Source organism: Aethalodelphis obliquidens, unplaced genomic scaffold, assembly GCF_003676395.1.
Source record: "Aethalodelphis obliquidens isolate GAN/ISIS:26980383/991018 unplaced genomic scaffold, ASM367639v1 scaffold3, whole genome shotgun sequence".
Classification (NCBI taxonomy): domain Eukaryota; kingdom Metazoa; phylum Chordata; class Mammalia; order Artiodactyla; family Delphinidae; genus Aethalodelphis; species Aethalodelphis obliquidens.
The window spans coordinates 73749907-73771732 of NW_020837947.1; the positions used below are offsets into that span (position 1 = coordinate 73749907).

Sequence of the window (21826 nt, forward strand, 5' to 3'; positions counted from 1 at the left end):
TATTACCAAAAAAGCAAACAAACAAACCAAAAACACAAAACAAAACAGAACACCAACAAGGTGTCTAGTTTTTTTTTTCCTTCCTTGTCAATACATAAAAGCCACACAGGCAAACATTTGGAAATCCAATGTTGATTATATTTTGTTAAAATTCATTTTCCACACTTTCCATTTGTACAAGTAAAATCTGATTAAGCAAAATCAACTGTGAGCATTTTGTAATTCTTCCTCATATTAATAAATCTAAATTCTAATTCCTCAAAATATCAAACTAAGACCTCTCTACAAATTTTACATTATTTCCGTAATTTATTTTGTGGTTAGTTGGTTGAAAGATTTAAACATGGAAAACAGAGAACATCTTATAACGAATCCAACTTCTATCTTCCTCATGGGGTGGGGGTAACTTTGAATAAAGAATGCATATGTACATACTCAACATTTACTCAAGACTCCTGTCCTAGTCCCAAATCTTCCACTTAATTTTAAAATCAGGTCAATCACAAGCACTTTGAATGAGAAACACTCATCTGTTAAAGGAATCCAGCTGGTTTGGGTCAGGGTTTCTCAGACCTCAGACACCCAGGATCAGTGGGCATATTTTGGGAGTCTGAGTATTATAAGGTGTGGTCTTTGTTTTGGTGTCTTCATATTATGAAAAAAAATATGACCATATTCTGTATAATCTCTTTCACAACCTTAACCACTGATTACTATCATATAATTTCAGGATCTGCTTTTGATACAGTGTTTATGATCTTGATGGTGTAAGCTTTTTATTGTGACTATATTTAACTCATGATATGATGTTCCTCAAACTGGAATTCACAAATGTATTCTTGGAGCCCGAGAGACAATTTTCCTTTGACACGAATCCACATATTATTCAAGACCAGTAGACACTAGGCTAGATAATCTTTCTAATTCTTTTCCAAGCCAAAAAATATGTTACATTCTATGCAGCTTATAGTAATCAATGGAATTCAAATTTTAAAAGCACGTCTAGAGAAAGTGGACTTTAGTTATAATTTCTAATTCCATGTTTATTTACTTTCCTTTTACATTTAAATGCAAGTGAAAGTTTTGAGATAACAATAAGATGACATTCAGTGGGCAAAATGAAACAAAGCTGTCAGATAAAGTTCCATTAGCAACAGCCAGATGGGTTTAGTGGACCACATATTAACTAGGAATCAGAAAATCCCAGTTTCTCTTTACAGTTTGCCTTTGGCTTGGAATACCATCTTGGTGTTAGTGATTCATTCTTGCAAGCCCCCCCTTTTTTTTTCTTTACAGGGATACTACATTAGGCTACTCAATGAATAAAATGCACAGTAAATACCAGGTATTTATGTTACACAATGATAAGCAATATGTTTCAAATTGTAGTCTCTATAATAAGGAAGACAACAAATCTACAAAACTCAAGTATTTTCTTAATTTTGTTAGTGAAAAATGTATACCACATGTAAAAACAACAGCATAATTTTTTATCATAATTATGAATTCTTTTGATCTAGTTTTTTAAATATTTATGTTTAAATTTGATTCATCTAATTTTAAAATATTTATAACATTGTCAGTTCATACTTAAAGATATTTTATTGGTAGAAATCATTAGTGCTCATATATCATAATTTTATATCAAGTTTTTAACCATATACTCTTAAAGAAATTTTCAATTTATATGTATATTAACAATAAAATCATCTTACCACCAGTAAAGAGAAGTAAAATGTTTGCTAGCTGCAAAGATACTCTGAATGTAAAATGCATACAAACTTTCCATTTAAAATATAGTTATTTAATTTTTAATTTAAAAAGTTAGGAAAAATGAAACATTTGTCATCTTATTCCCATCTATGATATAAATGTGAATGAAAGTTTTAAGTAAAAATCCTCCATAAAGAGGTTTGTAGAATTTTTTCCTGATATGCAGCATCTTAACTGAACCCTTTTTTAAAAGAAATGTTTTTAAACCATTCCTAAAGTGTCGCCAATAGCATATGATTAATCAGATTAATGAATTAAATTATTGATTGTGAAATTTGTTACTGAATTTAAATTATTGACTTTTGACAGATTCATTTTTTCTAAGGTGAAGGCTGTTTAAATCAATTTTATAAATCAAACGTTTCATGATAAGATTCATCATGATAAGTTTTATTAAAAGAGAAATATCCCATTCAAATTTAAGAGTTTTCTTTTCCTCTTATCCTAGCAAACATAACTGACATTAGTTTACTAAGATTATTTCAAACTTCCTTCTTCCTATTAAGGAATTTTCAGCTTTTAAGATTTCTTTTCTAGAAGATGTAATTAGACCATTATCTAAAGGACAGTGAATTGGAGTCAGACGGGAAAATGTACTTTTCTAAACAGTGCATGCTTTTATATATTGTGATAAGTAATTTTGTTCTTGGAATAGACACATGCAAATGCACAAACGCATAGACACATGCAAATGCACAAACGCTCACATCAGTGCCAAAAAGTTACTCTACCTGAACCGTCGAGCTGATCTCAGAGGCAAAGCCGCCCGTCAAGGGAGCCTCGTGACTAACTAGCAGCCGCCCTGTTTTGATCACAGACTGAAAGAGAAAAGGAAAGTCTGATGTTGAAGAGAATACATATTTTCAAGTATATGATGGTAGTTTTGATTAAGTAATAAAAATAAATTATTTAAATCCAATAAATAATTAAAAATTAGCAATTCAATTTTATGCCAAATAAGCTGTAACTCCCTTTCAGCTGGACTGTTCTTTGATTTTTGCAGTTAAAAAAGTTTTCAGTAGCTAATCCTAGTGCAAAAGAAAAATGAGATTTGTAATTCTATGTATGTCATTAAAAATGCCTTCTATTATATTTTTGTGTTATAAACTGAATGTATTTCACATTTTTGTATCTGAATATCATTTTTTTCCTCATATAGCTCTAAGAATGAAAGTGCCTTTTTGTTCCTTTGGGAGTATATTTGCATATAAATAAATAGTCTTAGGACATTTTTTGTGTGGAGAAGGAAAACACAAAAATAGAGTGTAAAAACTGTAGCAAAGGAAAAGCTCAAGCCACTAGACATTCAAGGAAACCGAGCATGAAGAAATCACCGGGAAAGTAAAAGGGTTACAACTCTTCGTTCAAGTGTATTAAAATATGGTTAACGACCACAACTCCATTTTAAACTAGAAAATGTCACAGAAAATAAGGATGTATTCTCGACACTGGCTTGGTGTGGTTGTTCCCACTGTGCATGACACACTCTGTACAATAATAAATCAAAAAGTATAGCTATGATATCATAGCAGGATGCCAGTGTGGAGGAAGGTAAAAAATATTAAAACCAACAGCAAGTTACTGCTTAAAATATGTTACCCAGTTACCATATTATTACAAAGGAGAAGTCATAATTTCTCCTCTACATTTCTAATAATTTTGTATCACCTTCTTTAAATTCTACATTACTCTTTTAGGAACATGAAATAAAAATCTTCCAAACAGAAAACTTACAGGCAGACCTGGTTTTATTGCCCTTCACTTTACTGTGCTTTGCACATAACTGCAGTTTTTACAAACTGAACCCTGCATTGTAAGATGATGGTTAGCACTTTTTTTTAGCAATAAAGTATTTTTTAAATTAAGATATGTACATTTTTTTAGACATAATGCTATTACACAGACCACAGTATAGTATAAGCATAACTTTCATATGCACTCGGAAGCCAAAAAATTTGTGTGACTCACTTTATTGCAATATTCACTTTATTTTGGAGGTCTGGAACCGAACCCTCAATATTTCCAAGGTATGCCTGTATATAAATTAAAATATTGCTTTCATTCTAGGCAATTAGGGTTTAGAATTTCAAAAGTGTGTAGCAGTTTCAGCCAACAGATGTTAAACTCCAAGATATGGCCAGTAGCCATGACAAAAATAAGTTACCGTATCTACTAAGTGAATAGTGACTTAAGAATATGAAATTTTCTGAACACCTTAATGAATGCCATCCCCGCCAATGAAATATGAACCTTGGAATATGTTGGTATTTGAATTTATGACTGTGGTTAATTATGCCAATGTGAAAGTCACAAATTAAATTTCAGTGCACCTGGTTAGAAATATAAAGAGACAAAAATATTCTACAATCATGAAAAAAACAAATGTATTCTCAAAGTATTCCCTAAAAAGATGTCCTGACTTTAAGGATTGCCGATTAAAGAAACAGATTTGACAATCAGAACTTTCTTATAGCTCTGAATCCCAGAACTCTGCCAACATAAGAGCATCTAGGAATGATACAGCCAAAATCCATCCCAGCTAGATGGTACAACCCAGCTAGAAGGGAGAAATGAGAAACAGCTATAAAAATGCTGCTGTTCCCCTCAAACCCCACACAACAGAGTTGGTGCTTTTTCTCTGAACTGAGGCCAATCCAAGATCAAATGACAACCCAATAAGCAACCAAGGCAAATGTTCCAGGCTTCCTCTAGCCTGCAGAATGTAGTGGGGAAACGAAGCACAGATGTACCCAGGACAAAAGCTACCAAGCCCTGGAGTCCATGCAACATGATGTGTGAGCAGATAAAATCTGTCGGCAGGAGAAAAGCTAAATAAACCACGATACATCAATACAGCAGAGTATTATACAGCCATGAAAAAGACTGAGGCCGTGGAACAGTGCCCATGCCAAGTTAGTTAGTAAAAGAAGCAAATTGCAGAATAATATGATCTCATTTTTGTGAAAAACAGACACCAGTAAACATAGCTATATATATTGAGCCAACATGTGTAAATAGTCTGGAAGGATTCATTCCAAACTATTAAAACTTGTTTCTCCTGAAGATTGACAGTGAAGGAATTGTAGGGAAAGAACTTTTGGTTTTGTTTTACTTTAAATGAAAAGTATTTTTATATTACTGAAAATATTCTCAATAAGTCTAAAATAAATAAAAACAAAGGGAAAGCCCTTTTAAATGAATGCTGAAGGTAACAAATACATGTGACATTGCAGTCATAATCTCAAAAAACGTAATTTTTTTTGTTATCTTAGGACTAGCTTCAGATACAAGGGAACCCTGAGGTCCCAAACCCCAGCAGCAAAGAGGCACAGTGAAAACATAGGGAATCAGCCACCCCCCCACGCCAGGCTCTGTATGATAGCTGTATGTCGAGATCATATCCAGCTCATCTCTTGACCTTCAAGCTGTTGGACCCCAGACAAAATGGGAAATCAGCTATTGGTATCAAAGAAGGGCAAGTTCTTCAACAGCTCTGCAAGTGTGTTAGGTAAACATGTGAGTTCTTGGATCAGGAACTGTATGCTGACAGTTCTGGAAGGAATTCTGGAAATTTCTAAAATACCAAGAGCTGAAGGGCAGACACAAGATGAGAAGTGATAATGCTATGAGGCTCTTGAAACTGTCAAAGCAAGCAAACCAGTGAGAGAGAGAGGGGACAGCAACACAAGAAGTCACAGAAATAATGATCAAAATCATAAACAACTGCTTGTCACAGGAGCTGCTGTGTGTTAGGCTCTGAGCTGAGTATTTTACTTTACTTCATTGAATTGTGAAAGCACCTAAATTTCATTTCTGCTTCTTAAAATCATCTAGTACCTGAAAAGTATTAAAATATATAAAATGAAATTACAGCAAAATTCTGAAAAATGCCTATAGACATAACACTGACAGTTTCAAAGAATTAGCATACATCATGAAAGGCTGAGACTATAATAGAATCCCATGATTTTGTAAGGTATAATACAAATTCAACTTGGTATGTGCTTTTTATCATTCACAATTTCAGTTTACTAAAATTTCTGAAGATAGCTTCTTTTCTATTTTGGAAATTGTTCATATTAACACTTTGTTAATATTATGATAATGAGATCGTTGCAAATATACACAGTTGAAGAGAGTGTTACTCTTTCCATGCTCTGTGATTCAACTAGGCATTCTGATTAATCTATGTCTTTTGTCAACTTTAACAGGCATTTCATTTTCATACATTTAGGCACAATGACATCCAACTGCTGGGAAATTTTTCTAGCCAAATTTAGCATTTTGACCTACTTAGAGAGTAAAAATATGGTGCCTTTCAATGGAGATAGCCATTAACCTTTTAAAAATAAATCACTATAGATATAAACGCTAATAAGGATCGAAAATTCCTTTTCTTTAGAAAAAAAGTGATATATCAAGTTTCAAGTTTTCTTCTGAGATAAATGTAATTCACCACTTGAAAAAAATTTTTAAGAGTTTAAACAACTTTTCAGTATGAAAGCTAAACCTATCACAGCCAGGAAAGATCACATAAGGCTGGATTTTCCAGTATCTGCCTCTTCAACTTCTTGCCACTAAGATCTGCTCCAGGATTCTGGACTTACCCAGAGGGAGTAGCGGTGAGTTAGAGCAGCTAATGGCACCAGGGAAAGCTGAACCAGTTCAAGATGAGGACCCATCTCTGTGTCCCCTACCATGAAACAGAACAGCTTTGTTCCCTACAAGGCCTTGAGAAATTTGTCAAGAAAACTTAAAAAACAATTCTGAAAGGCAAGGAGTGAAACAGCCTATGGCTGTTAAGTTGGTGAGCACTGGTCTGCCCTGGATTTCTCCCAGAGATTCTCACTTTCTCACTCTTTCTGTCATCCCCTCCCCAAGGGCATCAGCACCATCGGATTCAAGAGGAGGCATCAAATCTTAATGCTGAACACACGATGACATTGCCAACAACCAACAGGTTGCGACACCCCCGTTCTGATGGAAACTTTAAGATACCTTGTTCCTGCTCTGGCCACTTCATGACTTTTCCCCTTAGTCCATCTTCTGCCCAGACATCATTACTAATGGCCATAACGTCAAGTTATCCATGAGGGATACCTAAGCCCAATGCTCAGACCGTGGTAGCCACTCAAGAAAAGTTAACTAGATAAAAATCTATTAAAATAATTTAACTATATTAAACACGCCCTTCTTTAATGTCCTGAAGCTACTGCTTTCTTAGCAAAGTCCTTTTTTTTAATTGAAGTATAGTTGCTATACAACGTTGTGTCAGTTTCAGGTGTACAGCAGAGTGGTCCAGTTATACATACATATATTCAGTTATATATACGTATGTGTGTGTGTGCGTATATATATAAATTCTTCTTCAGATTCTTTTCCCTTAGATGTTATTAAAAACCACTGTGCAAAATCCATTTTTAACATAGTGCAAAAGCGTACTTCAGCGCATCCCAGAACAATGTAAATATGAAATAACAGACTCCAAATTGAGGACATTTTAATGGGGCTTTAGCAATAAGATATCTGTGGTAATAGCAGAGTTGCTAAGTTAAACTCCATCAAAACGATTGCACAGATTTTGGCTGCCCAAACGTGGGACACATGTTTTAGTGAATGTAGCCTCTAAAGATTTTAACACAATCCAACCAGGAAAACTGTTAAGCTGTCATTCCAGGAGAAAATGATACAGAAAGGCAGACCATTAAGCTGGCACATGCCTGAAAGTGCAGCACATTCAAAAAGCAGAAGTGTAGTTTTTATCTCTTACTTAAAACCTATGGCAAGATTTTCTTCCTACAAAGTAATTCAACCTAACCAACACCAAGTTCAGTGGCCTATTCTGATGGCTGATAAGATAAAGTAGGAAAGGCAACACTTTGGATAGGCAATTTACAGCCCGTTTAACATTTTCTATCTGAATAAAAGCTAATGAAAAGCAAAAGAAACATCAAAGCTGGCCTTTACCAGTTCCTTTTGAAATCAAATCTGCTTATAAATACATATGAGCGGAAGTAATAGTAAAGTCGTACACCTTTGTTTCATCAATCAAGAGCGTGTTCATAACAATTATATAATGTAGAAGCATTAAGGACATGATTTTAATTAGCCTCAAATATTTCTGCAGATAAATTAAGTTTCTGAAATGTTCTCTTGTTTAGTAGCCAAATGCATTTGACACGTTAGCTAGAAAAACTTCACAATTAATCACAAGTTAACAATGTGTTAGAATATGCCTAGCAACTATGATTAATCAGCATGAGCGTCACACACAATCAGATCACTGGCTGATGTTCCTCTGGAGAAATACCAACGCTAAAAGAGAAAGAAGAGTCATGAACCCCACAGATGGTTCGGGAAAGTCCATTTTGGCAAGGCTCTTAGTGATGGGGTACAAAGAGTTTGGTATCATAGGAAATTGGTGTAAATGGAGAAAGAGTAAATCCTCAGAGCTTTCTCACCCACGTGGAAAAAGTAGGTAAGGGAGCAAGCAGAACATAAAGAGAACTGAATAAAGTCAACAGAAGAAGAACGAGCAAATCACTCTAACAAAGGCATGAAGTGTTTGGGAAAATTTCAGACATCCTCCCTGGTTCTCTCTTGCCTGAATTATTGGTATAATCAGAGCTGACGAGCCTAGGAAAAACCGCTTTTGCAAAAACTAAAAGCAGACATCTTTCTGAAAGCTACTTCAAAACATCTCAGACAGGGGCTTCCCTGGTGGCGCAGTGGTTGAGAGTCCGCCTGCCGATGCAGGGGACACGGGTTCGTGCCCCGGTCCGGGAAGATCCCACATGCCGCGGAGCGGCTGGGCCCATGAGCCATGGCCACTGAGCCTGCGCGTCCGGAGCCGGTGCTCCGCAAAAGGAGGGGCCACAGCAGTGGGAGGCCCGCGTACCGCAAAAAAAAAAAAAAAAAAAAAAAAGTCAGACAAACGTGCTTCTGTCAATCAACCTTACCTTCCCAGTTTGTCTCTTCACAGTCCCTGCAGGCTCCAGTCATGTCAGGCTACTCCCTACTCCACGACTGTGACCCAACCTTACCTGCCTCTGACTTCCTTCCCCAAATTCTGGAGGTTAACCCTAACCCTCACCCCGTCAAGACCCATCTTACACAACTCCTCCCTCCCTGGTCTCCCCAGCTTGGTAGGTTTTCCCTTATTTTAAACCCTATGTTACCCTTTTCCTTCTTTTTCTTATCATATTATATACCTCCTAGCAATCACTTCCTAATAGAATCTGAGGTGGCTGACAAGGCAAGGATATTCTTTGAGTCCTAAAACCAGGGTTCAAAGGCAAGAATCAGGCACATGGTCAAGGCAGCACTCACTGCTATACCTCTTAGGAACACGAGCAATTTACCTTGTAGAAGAGCCCTGAGTACATCTGTCCCATTAGCCCTTCCAACCACACTCAAAACCACATATTCAAAGATGGGGACTCTGTTATCCATATTTGTGTCTACCACAGAACATAGCATATGACAAATATGCATTAAATTGAGCAAATTATGCTCATTTTATTATTTGGGGACACATGCATACATTATTAAACTTAAAAGTTTGAAAAAGTACCTAAGCATCTTTTTGTTTCTTTGTTTGGGGGAGTACTCTTTTTTATGGAGGGTGTGTATCTCTATCTCTATACTGTTTCCTCCAGCAAACTCTAAATCATTCAAGAGCACAAAATTCAGAAAGTATCGAGTATTCTATTCCTAACTATAATACCTAATATATGGTTATAAATGTGGACGCTTAATAAATGTTCTTAATATTGATTTTTGTAAAAAGCATATAGACAGGGCTTCCCTGGTGGCGCAGTGGTTGAGAGTCCGCCTGCCGATGCAGGGCATGCAGGTTCGTGCCCTGGTCCGGGAAGATCCCACATGCCGCAGAGCGGCTGGGCCCGTGAGCCATGGCCGCTGAGCCTGCGCGTCCGGAGCCTGTGCTCCGCAAAGGGAGAGGCCAGAACAGTGAGAGGCCCGCGTACCGCTTAAAAAAAAAAAAAGCATCTAGACACAGTGATTTAAATGAATCACTAACAAGCTTCCAATTTTCTGATGGCTTGAAGCTGTCAGGAGGGACCAATCATGCTATAAAAAGGGAGTCCTAAAAACTAAGCTCTAATCATCATTCTAGTTCTAACAGAGGACTACCCTGGGCCAGCTCTTTCCATCTATTTTTCCTACTCTAGATTGATTTTAGAATAAGAAGTTAGCAGTACTAAACATGTTTCTGTTTTTATGTAGATCTTTTGTAAATGCATGACTGTAATAAACACACAGAACATTTCCTTTCCTTGGTACTGAACATAAATTTCCTTTCCTTTTGACAAGAGTTCATGTTACCATGGTAATAAAGGTATTGTACTGGTAGATGTTTATTAGATATGTAGTGAAACATGGGAAAATATGTAAATAAATATGTCTTAAAAGTTTTTTTTTCATTTTCCGCATTAGCTTAAACATCATGCAAAGCATAGCCACCTACAGGAATCAACATTACTTTTGTGTGTGCCAAAGCAAATTCTCAAAGACTGAGGTAGCCATTTCCCAACTTGTTTTCTGATCTGCATTTTTATCACTGCCCTATCATTTCTCAGCAGGACTCAAAATATTTCCATAAACTTGTCTCCACTTCAACTCTTATCCATTTCCTTTTATGAAAAGGAGAAATTATAACATGTCATTTGGATATTAATATTATTGACTTCCATGTTGTAGAATTTTATAAAATTGTTGACAAGGACAATTAAAAAGCCAAGCTGTACTTTTGACAATCAGGGTGTTGTATCTCCTACAGCTTCTATTTTTAGAACCATCCTGAGCTCTTCCAGGCTGCTTCTCTGAAGTTTGCAACAGCAGGAAACATTCAGAATTACCACGTAATTTAACCTTACTACAAATATGCTTATATTTCTATAATAAATGAGAAAGTGGTAGTACAATTGCTATACACACTACTTGGCAAATCCAGAACTTGACCTAGTAGTAAAGACCCCTGGCAGGGCCATTTCACTACATTGATTATTTATTAATTTAGGCAGCTTACCTTCATTCAAGTACTATTCTTTTGTTACCATGATACTATATATATATTGCATGTTGTGGGAAGAGGCTGAAAATTCACAGATAACTCGTGTACCTAGTTTAGCACCTAGGTTATGATTACGGGCTGAATGAAAATGCCATGTACAGAATTTTAGTTGTTTCACCATTTTAATCATTTTTAACTACAGTTCTGTGGCATTAAGCACATTGACATGGTAGTACGACCATCACCACCATACAATGCCAGCACTTTTTCATCTTCCCCAACAGAAACTCTGTACCCATTCAACAGTAACTCCCCATTCTTCCCCTCCCCCAGGGCCTGGCAATCACTATTCTACTTCCGACTCCATGAATTTGTCTCTATCCTAGGAACCTCATCTAAGCACAATCATACAATGCTGTCCTTTTGTGACTGGCTTATTTCACTTAGCATAATGCCTGCAACGGTCATCCGTGCTATAACATGTGTTAAAATTTCCCTCCTTAAAGCTGAATCCTATCCCACTGTATTTATAAACCATACTTTGTTTATCTATTCAGGCTCTCGGGCACTTGGATTATTTCTGTCTTTTGGCTATTGTGAATAATGCTCCTATGAACATGGGTGTACAAATATCTGTTTGAGTCACTGCTTTCATTTATTTTAGGTGTATATATATATATACACCCAGAAGTGGAATTGCTGATCACACTGTAATACTATGTTTAATTTTTTAAGGAATGGCCATACTAGTTTTCATAGCAGTTGTACCATTTTACAGTCCCACAACCAATGCACAGGGTTCTCTACATCCTCATCAACACTTGTTTTTTTTAATTTTTTTGATAGTAGCCATCCTAATGGGTATGGGATGTTATCTCATTGTGGTTTTGATTTACATTTCCCTAATGATTGGTGGTGTTTGTCACTAATTTTTAAAATCTTTTCCTTTTTAATTTTTTAATCAGGCTGTTTGATTTTTATTGTTGATACAAATAGTGTTTTCAAAGTGCTTAATGCATCAAATTCCTTAAATTGGTCCCTCTGGGGACCGGAAATAAAATCTCAGAATATTATATACCCTATGAAAAAATATATCATCAAACTCAACTGTTCACTATGTCTTCTTTTCTGAAAAAGCATTACATCTGGTTTCCTCATCATCCTCCATTTTGAAACAGACACAAGGACATTTTTTCCTAAGATGACTTATGTCACATAGATCCTTTGCCCAACTGATTATGTAAGACAGCACTCCTCTATCAAAAAATCTTCAATGGTAAATCAGCTAATTGGAATCACAAAGATAACTTGTAATCAGTAACAGCACCAGTAATCCCCCGTCCAAAGGAACAACTGAATCTACTTACATACTATAGAAGCTTGGAGTCCATACTCTGCCAATAACTAGAAGACAGACTAATAACTAGAAGACAGACTAATGCCAACTAAGACAGTTTGAAACATTGGTACAAACCAGACAATCACCATCATCATCTTATTTGAGTATTACATGCAATTTCCCAGCTTTTAATCTTATATAAGCTTATATAGCTTTTAATCTTATATAAGTTCCAAAGGTCACTGGTTCATGTCAAAAACAACTTACTGAGCCACTCACATGTGCCAATACTGGGGAAACACAGATGAGTTAACCCAGGTCCCTAATATGGGTCCCTAATATGTAATATGGGTTGCCACAATGTCCTAGGGCAAGACATACTCAAGAACGAAAGAAATTAATTTAAAGATTGTTAAGGCAGAATACGGGAATTAAAAATCAAGTTATATTTGGTAAAAACAATTTTTTTATTTTAAATTTCAACACCTAAGGTCTTTTTAAAAATAACATTGAAAAAATGAATTTTTATCTCTTAAAAGAAACCATTACTAATACTCTTTTCCATTCTATTCATAAGTCTCCATTTGGTAAATTTTTCTCAAGTGTTGACGACAGAGGAAAATACTATGTTTGGCCATCATAGGAGTCTTAAGGGTACAAACTGACATCATACCCTGTGTTCCCAGAATACCGTGAATAAAAAAGTGACCCCAACCAAAACCAAGACTGTCAGACAGTTACAGTTTAAACTGCTGTTTTAAGCATGTATCTGGGGTACAATTTTCTCTAAAGCCAGCTGGTTGTCTACCAAGGCAACACTTCTCTAAGGAATGATCAAAAGCATAAACACTGCTACACTCTGCATCACCATGGATAAATGCTTTTATTCTCTAAAACCTGGTCCAAATCTGTTGGAGTTAATGGACTTTTAGTTCATTACAAAACAAAAATCATGTGTAGTTCATAATACATGTAGTTCATAATAACCAAAGCTTAAAATCTTTTGGTTCTTTTTTATGACTCAAAAAAGTGGTAGAGTAGGGCTTCCCTGGTGGCGCAGTGGTTGACAGTCCGCCTGCCGATGCAGGGGACACGGGTTCGTGCCCCGGTCCGGGAAGATCCCACATGCCGCGGAGCGGCTGGGCCCGTGAGCCATGGCCGCTGGGCCTACGCGTCCGGAGCCTGTGCTCCGCAACGGGAGAGGCCACAACAGTGAGAGGCCCGCGTACCAGGAAAAAAAAAAAAAAAAAAAGTGGTAGAGTAAAACTCATAGGATGTTTCAGCAAAAGTTACACATATATTTTTCAGTATATATAACTAAGATGGTGCAGACAGAAATAAAGTACATAAATGTCATACTTCCATTAAAACCAAGATGATGGGGAGAAATTGTTTATATGACAGGTGGATTTAGGAAAAGAATTCCTTTAGCCGAAATAATATGTCTACAAAACATTCATTGATTACTTGATAGAATAGGTGAGGGGCACAGAGGCATAGAAATCTCTGGGTCAAGAATTATAGTGTCAAACTTCATTACTAATGGAATATTCATGAGAAGTTAAGATGCAATAATAATAGTTACCCAGAAATATAATTCAATATTTAAAAATTAATTTAGACTTAAGCTTTATTTTTTTTCAGGGAAAAAACTTTGAAAGTTTCTTTACTTGTAAACTACAAAAATATTAATAATCCACTCCTGTTTGATTTACAGTTTTCTATTCTGCAACTTTTTTATTGACAAGAACTCATAAAACAGAGTAAGATGATCATGGCCATTACACCACAGACAGTGTGACATACCTATAATAACCTAGGCTGTAAATGATAAGAGCATTTTTTGGAGAGTAATCTGAGGAGATTTTATGCTTGTTGACTTACTTTACCATAAGTTGGTCATTTTGCTATATCCTCCAACATCGCTAATCACCAGGGAAATGTAAATCAAAACCACAATGAGATATCACCCACACCTGTCAGAATGGCTATCATCAAAAAGAACACAAATAACAAATGTTGAGGAGGATGTGGGAATGTAAAGTGGTGCAGTCACTGTGGAAAACAGTATGCAGGTTTCTCAAAAAGCTAAAAATAGAACTATCATATGACCCAGCAATTTCACTCTTGGATATATATCCAAAAAACACTAATTTGAAAAGATACATGCACCCCAATGTTCATAGCAGCATTATTTACAATTGCCAAGGTATGGATGCAACCTAAGTGTCCATGAACAGATAAATGGATAAAAAAAGCTGTTTTATACATACACACACACACATATACATACACACACACATATGCATACTATGAAATACTACTCAGCCATAAAAAAGAACAAAATTTTGTCATTTGCAGCAACATGGATGAACTTGGAGAGCATTATGCTAAGTGAAATAAGTCAGACAAAGACAAACACTGTATGATATCACTTATACGTGGAATCTAAAAATACAACAAACAGGTGAATATAACAAAAAAAGAAGAAGACTTGCAGATATAGAGAGCAAATTAGTGGTTAGCAAGCAGGAGGGGGGCAATATAGGGATAGGGGAAGGGGAGGTACAAACTACTGGTTGTAAGATAGGCTACAAGGATGTATTGCACAACATGGGGAATATAGCTAATATTTTGTAATAACTTTATATGGACTGCAACCTTTAAAAATTATATATAAAAAATAGCAAATAAAAGATAAAAAGAAAAATATTGAAACACTATGTTGTACACCTGAAACTAATACTGTAAATCAACTATACTTCAATTAAAAAGAACTGTAGTATACCCATATAATTAAATACTACTCTACACTAAAAAAGAACTATTGAGTTACACAATAACTTGACTGAATCTCAAAGGCATTAGGCTAAATGAAAGAAACTAGTCTCAAAATATTACATAATGTATGATTGCTTTTATATGACATTCTCAGGAACTCAAAGTTACAGTGACCATGAACAGGTTGGTGGTTTCCACAGATTAGTAGTAGATGTGGCTACGAGTCCAAGGACATTTTTTGAAGTGATGGAACTGTTCTGTAACATAAAAATATTGGTGATTACAGGAATCAATACATGTGCTAAAGTTCATAAAACTATGCACTAAGACTATATTCACAAAATGGTTACATAATTAAAAATAAAAGTAAAAATGAACCAAAGAGCAACAAAGATTATTATAAAAGAGAAAATCATTACTAACCAATGAAAATGTTCCAGTGTTCTAACAATTTTTTAAAATAAGTTTAAAAATAAGAACAAAATGGCACCTCATCCATTAAAGTCACAAAATAATTTAAATTTTAATTCTGGAAGGCTATAGTAAAATCTTTCTTACATTGCCTGGCATAAATCTTTTGAGGGACATTTTGGGAATACATTTATCAAAAGCTAATAATTGTTCAGATTCCTAGAATAAACAATGTCAGTTCTAGATTTATCTTCAAAAAAGAATACAAAAGATGTAAAATATTGGACATCTGGTTTAAAATGATCATGTGTACAGCCAGTAGACAAGAAAAAAAAATAAAATATGCAAAGAAAGTAGTAAAACTGTTGCAATTTGCAGATGACGTGGCACTATATATGGAAAATCCCAAAGATGCCACCAAAAAACTATTAGAACCAAAAAAAACACAAAAAACTATTAGAACTAATAAATGAATTCAGTAAAATTGTAGGATACAAAATTAAAATATAGAAATCTGTTGTGTTTTTATACACTAACAATAAACTACCAGAAAGAGAAACTAAAACAATCTGATTTACAATTACATCAAAAAGAATAAAATATCTAGGAATAAATCTAACCAAGGAGGTAAAAGAACTGTACTCAGAAAACTATAAGAACTGATGAAGGAAACTGAAGACAGCACAAACAAAGGGAAAGATATACATGCTCATGGATTGGAAGAAGTAATATTGTTAAAATGACCATATCACCCAGGGCAATCTACAGAGTCAATGCAATCCCTATCAAAATACCAATGGCATTTTTCACAGACCTGAAACAAATAATTTAAAATTTGTATAGAAACACAAATGACCCTGAATAGACAAAACAATCTTGAGAAAAAATAACAAAGCCAGAAGTATCACAATCCCTGATTTCAAATTATACCACAAAACTCCACTAATCAAAACAGCATAGTACTGGCACAAAAACAGACACACAGATAAATGAAACAGAATAGAGAGCCCAGAAATAAACCCGTACGTATATAGTCAATTAATCTATGAAAAAGGAGGCAAGAATATTCAATGGAGAAAAGACAGTCTCTTCAGTAAGTGGTACTGGGAAAACTGGACATCTACATGTAAAAGAAACTGGACTACTCTCTCACGCCATACACAAAAATAAACTCAATACATAAAACTCCTAGAAGAAAATATAGGTAGTATGCTCTTTGACATTGGTCCTAGCAATATTTTTTTGGATATGTCTTCTCAGGCAAGAGAAACAAAAAGCAAAGATCAACAACACGGTACTACCTCAAACTAAAAAGCTTTGGCACAGCAAAGGAAACTATCAACAGAACAAAAATGCAGCCTACTGAATAGAAGAAGAAATTGGCAAACAATATATCTGATAGGGAGTTGATATTTAAAATAGACAAAGAAAACATATACAACTCAACATCAAAAAAAAACAAACAACCCAATTTAAGAATGGGACTTGAATAGACATTTTTCCAAACAAGATATACAGATGACCAACAGGCACATGAAAAGAGGCTTAACATCACTAATCATCAGAGAAATGCAAATCAAAATCACAATGAGATATCACTTCACACCTGTCAGAATCACTGTTATGTCAAAAAGACAAGAAATAAGTGTTGGCAAGGGTGTGGAGGAAAGGTAATTCTCTTGCAGTGTTGGTGGGAATATAAATCTGTACAGCCACTATGGAAAACAATATGGAGGTTCCTCAAAAAATTTAAAATGTCAATATCATATGACCCAGTAATTCCACTTCTGGGTATTTTTCCAAAGAAAACAAAAACATTAATTCAAAAATATATATGCCTTCCTGCGTCTGTTGCAGCATTATTTACAATAGCCAAGATACAGAAGCAACCCAAGTGTCCATCAATAGATGAATGGATAAAGAAGACATGATTAGATAGATAGATAGATAAAATGAAATATTATGCAGCCATAAGAAAAGAATAAAATCTTGCCATCTGTGACAACATGGGTGGACCTAGAGATATTATGCTAAGTGAAAAAGTCAGACAGAGAAAGAGCACGATTTCACTTATATGTGGAATCTATAAAACAAAACAAATGAGCACACATAACAACACAGAATCAGACTCATAGATACAGAGAATAAACAAGTGGCTGCCAGAGAGGAGGGGGTGGGGGCAGGTGAGTGAAATAGGTGAGGGAGATTAAGATGTACAAACTTCCAGTTACAAAATAAATGAGTCATGAGGATTTGAAATGTACACCATGGGGAATATAGTCAACAATATTGTAATAACTTTGTATGGTGACAGATGGTAACTAGAGTTATGGTGATTATTTTGAAATGTACAGAAATATCAAATCACCATGTTGTATACCTGGAACTAACATAGTGTTGTAGGTCAACTGTACTTCAATAAAAAATTAACGGATAGATACATACATAAATAAATAAAAATTTAAAATAAACCTAAAAAAAAAAAACTGGAAACAACCCAAATGTCCATCAACAGGTGAATGAATTAGCAAGTTACAGTCTATCCATATAAGGGACTACTACTCAGCAACAAAGAGGAATGAAGTGTATGTTGATACATAAAATAAAATGAATATCTAAATAATTATATTGAGTTTAAAAAGCCAGAAAAAAAAATAGAGTACCTGGTGCATGATTTCATTTATACAAAATTCTAGAAAATGCAAACTCATCTATAGTGACACAAACAGGTTGCCTGGAGACTGGGGGGTGAAAGGGAAGAGTGATGGACATGCTCACTATCTTGGATTGTGGTGATGGTTTCACAGATGTCTACCTGTCAAAACTTATCAGACTGCACACCTTAACACGTGCCATTCCTCCTATGCCAATTATCCTTCAGTAAAGCTGTGAGTAAAAAAGAAAACCAAAATGTGAAATAAAATTAAATTTTAAAATATTAAGTAAATACAAACTAAAATAAAATAAAAGATAATCTTGTGTATTGTTTGTATGTACTGGGTCAAAAAAGTTACTTCTGTTTAAAAGGGCAAAGCACTTTAGAAATATTCCATTTAAATGCCTTCCACAACTATTATACAGTGCATACTGTCTAAAACCAGGGACTTCAATAATTTTGTTTCATCTGCCTAACTTCTTCAGGCCCCTGAGTTGATGGCCCCTAGTTTGGAGCGGCAGGGAAGTAGGTAGAGGGCTGATAGCGTAGGAGAAGCTCTTCCCCGTAAGCAGAGCTCTGGTCCTGAAAGACCAGGCTGGGAGCTGCCACGGCCTGCCCTTCGGCTTGGAAATTTGAGAAAGGGAATCTCCCAGGGAACAGAGAACAGAATCATCGGAGTGAAGCCCCACATTCTGCTTATTGGCAAAGGAGTCTGGACAAAATGAATATCACCCTATTCAAAGATGAATAAAGGAAGCAAAACATAGAGTAAACCATAGATCCTATTGGAAAAAAAAAAAACAAACAAAACAAAAACGTTGGAAATTATCCTGATCACTCAAAGGAAAAGCATGCCTCTGAAAATGATCTACTTGAGATCCAGAAGAACATGTTAACTATTGTGCATTCAAGAGAACTCAGACCTAAAAAAAGGGGGATATATGTATACGTATAACTGATTCACTCTTCTGTATGTCTGAAACTAACACAACATTGTAAATCGCCTATGTTCCAATTAAAAAAAAGAGAGAGAGAATACCAGATCTAACCTCCAAGAGACAGGAATAAAAATTCTGAGGAGATCGTAAGGCTACAGATGAGACCTGAATGTCTCACATGGGAACTAAAACCACACTGGGAAAACTAAAGCCTGCAGGGGTGGTAGATCTGGGTACCTGGGTATCTGCCCTCTGCTAGCCCGATATAGTGTTCCCCCACTCAGTGGAATTCAAAACTACCTGTGGAATGAATGAGTATGGATAAACCGGCCTCCTGAAAGTGTCAAAAAAAAAAAAAAAAAAAATACAGGGGCAAGAGGTAAGCAGACAGGAGGGCACGGTAACAGGGGTTGTCTATGTCTCCTTTCCTGGCCTCAGCACAGCAGTGAGGAACCTTCCCTGGGTTCCCCGCATCCCCTCGAACACATGAGGACCACAGCTGGAGAAGCCGGGACAGGCCTTCCGCCCCTCCTCCCTCCATTCCCCAGTTCCCCGAAGGGTCTGCTTTTGCCTGAACTGGAGCGAAGAGGAGCAGGGAACAGGAAGCGGAAGGGAGGATCCTCTTCCCAGTCTGACCGCAACTTAAAGAGTAAGTCAGAGACTGACTACAAAGAGCTTTCCTTTAGCAAGTGACACAGAACCAGCGTCTCAGGACCCCGGGAAGTGAGGTGAATATCAGAGTCAGTAACAAGTAGCGGGTAGTGTGGACAACCAGAGAACACCATCTCTGGCTTAGGTGGTTGAGCTCTTTTTTTTTTTTTTCCCAACACGTGAAAGCCAAGCAAAATATGTCTCCAAGCCGGATTCTGCCCAAGCGTTTGCAACCTATACTTAAAGGAAACATCTTTCTGGCGAGACGACCCTTCTTTTCAAACGCCAGGATGTACTCTCTGCCATGTTATCTTTACCCACAAAATTATACACTGAATTAGGCAGCCTTCCATTCTGGCCTTCCCAAACATTTTGTGGATATTGACCCGTGTAAACATCCATTTCGCAGAACGTGACATTTAGCAGAGCAGACCCAGTGTTTCAAAAGGAGGCCATTTGAGCCCTTTCTTCATCACATGTTTCTAAAACCCAGAAAAACAATAAGCTATCCAAGATAATGTGTAAGTTTAAGCTTTCAGGAGTCCTCCTGTATGTTCCAAAATGACATCGTAAGTGGACAATTACAGCATCTGAAATTTTCAATCTGCAGGAAAAAAGTACCTACAGCTCTGAAACTCTTCCCCACAATGCACTCGGTAACCTTGCACCTGAAGCATTTATAGCATCCTTCAAGGCCTTATCAGGGGACCTCCAGTGTGTGTACATGCTGGTGAAAGAATAAAGTCAGTTTGCTCCCTGATTTTAGTCCCTAAAGGACTAATTTTAGTCCTTTTAGGAGAAATACTGCACCAAGAATGTCTACAACAGGTGAGATGCATTTTTGTTTATTAAGTTTTAATAATTCTATCAAAATATAATTTTCTAGAAAATTTTCTTACAAAAAAGGGAATCTATAGAATTCTTTTGTATTACCCCCACCTACACACATACCCACCACCACCACCACCTGAACCGGTCTTTTAAAACGTAAATTGCTAAACTTGGCCATCAGTATTGGGAGCTGGGCCAGGTTAACAGCAATGAGATGAAGACCGGAGCTGGTGTGTGTGTCTCAGCCACAAGGAACAGGTATGAAGAGGAAGCACAGACGCCATGGCCAACATTTTAAAGTAGTGGAAGAGAATGAAGGGGCCACCATGAAAATAATCAGATTTATTCAAGACCCACACAGGAAAAGGACTGGAAAATCCAAAGATCAAAATGATGAGGATAAGATTATGGGTTCTCCTCAGAGGGTCACGATGTGGGCTCAGGATCACAGGTTTTTATCACTTCAGCATCACTGCCGCCCACTGTTCTCCCGGAGGTTACCAACCCCCTACCTGGCACATCTTAACTAGACTCAAAAACAATGCTCAGATTGGATCTTGGCCTTTACTAATCATAAATTCATTTCTTAAGTAGCTAAACTGATGTTTCTGAATCTGTGATACACTGCTCCTTCAGTTCTGACAGTGATTCACGTTATGATTACTTCCAATAAATTAAGGGAAACATACGAGTGTTTTGTTATTCTTGTGATTATCCACAGTCCTAAAGAACTTAAATCACTTCTAAATCTCTGTCTTAAAGAAAAATAATCATTTCTCACATCTACTGTAGAAAAAAAAATGTATGACATATAAAATGTGTGTGTTTGTATTTACATATGCACACCTTTTTTCACATTTTTTTATCTACATCGTTTGAAGTTCACATATTTTAAACCTCAGCCCTAGTGGAACCAGGAAAACTCCATGACAATGGCATATTAGTGTAACCTTCTGCTCCCTGATCCTACAGTTTCATGATGCTGGAGTGGATCACCTTACACCAGGACAGACAACCATCATTCTGAAATCAGAACATAGCTGGCTCTGAATGACTGACACTGAAACCATAATATTGAAGCTGGCCTGTAGCAGTGAGTTATCCCTGCTCATTGAGCAAGGCAGTGGGGCTGGGAAAAGACATTCGAGACATAAATCTGCAAATTCTCAATAAGATGCATTGATTAAGAGCCAGTATCCAATCTGAAAAAAATGTCAAAGGCCATTTCTCTGAATCAAATGAAGTGGTGAGATCAGTAATATGAATAAACATGTACGTACTACCTTCGATACTGAACTGTTTCGGCACTACTTTTTCAAACCACAAGATAAGAAGGCAACCAGAAAACGAGAAAAGGGAGCTGGCGTCTAGTCTGAATTCATCATTTTTATTTTTAATTTATTTATTTTATT

The 21826-nt window shown here is 36.2% G+C and overlaps 1 protein-coding gene across 1 annotated transcript in view; it reads right to left on the minus strand.

The window, feature by feature from the left end:
• Window positions 1-21826, minus strand: part of LOC113612207 (2-oxoisovalerate dehydrogenase subunit beta, mitochondrial) — a 143541-nt gene that overhangs the window by 55361 nt on the left and 66354 nt on the right. The window contains exon 2 of the mRNA XM_027091886.1: window positions 2505-2591. Coding sequence (XP_026947687.1) covers window positions 2505-2591 — 87 coding nt within the window. The remainder of the gene's footprint in view (window positions 1-2504; window positions 2592-21826) is intronic.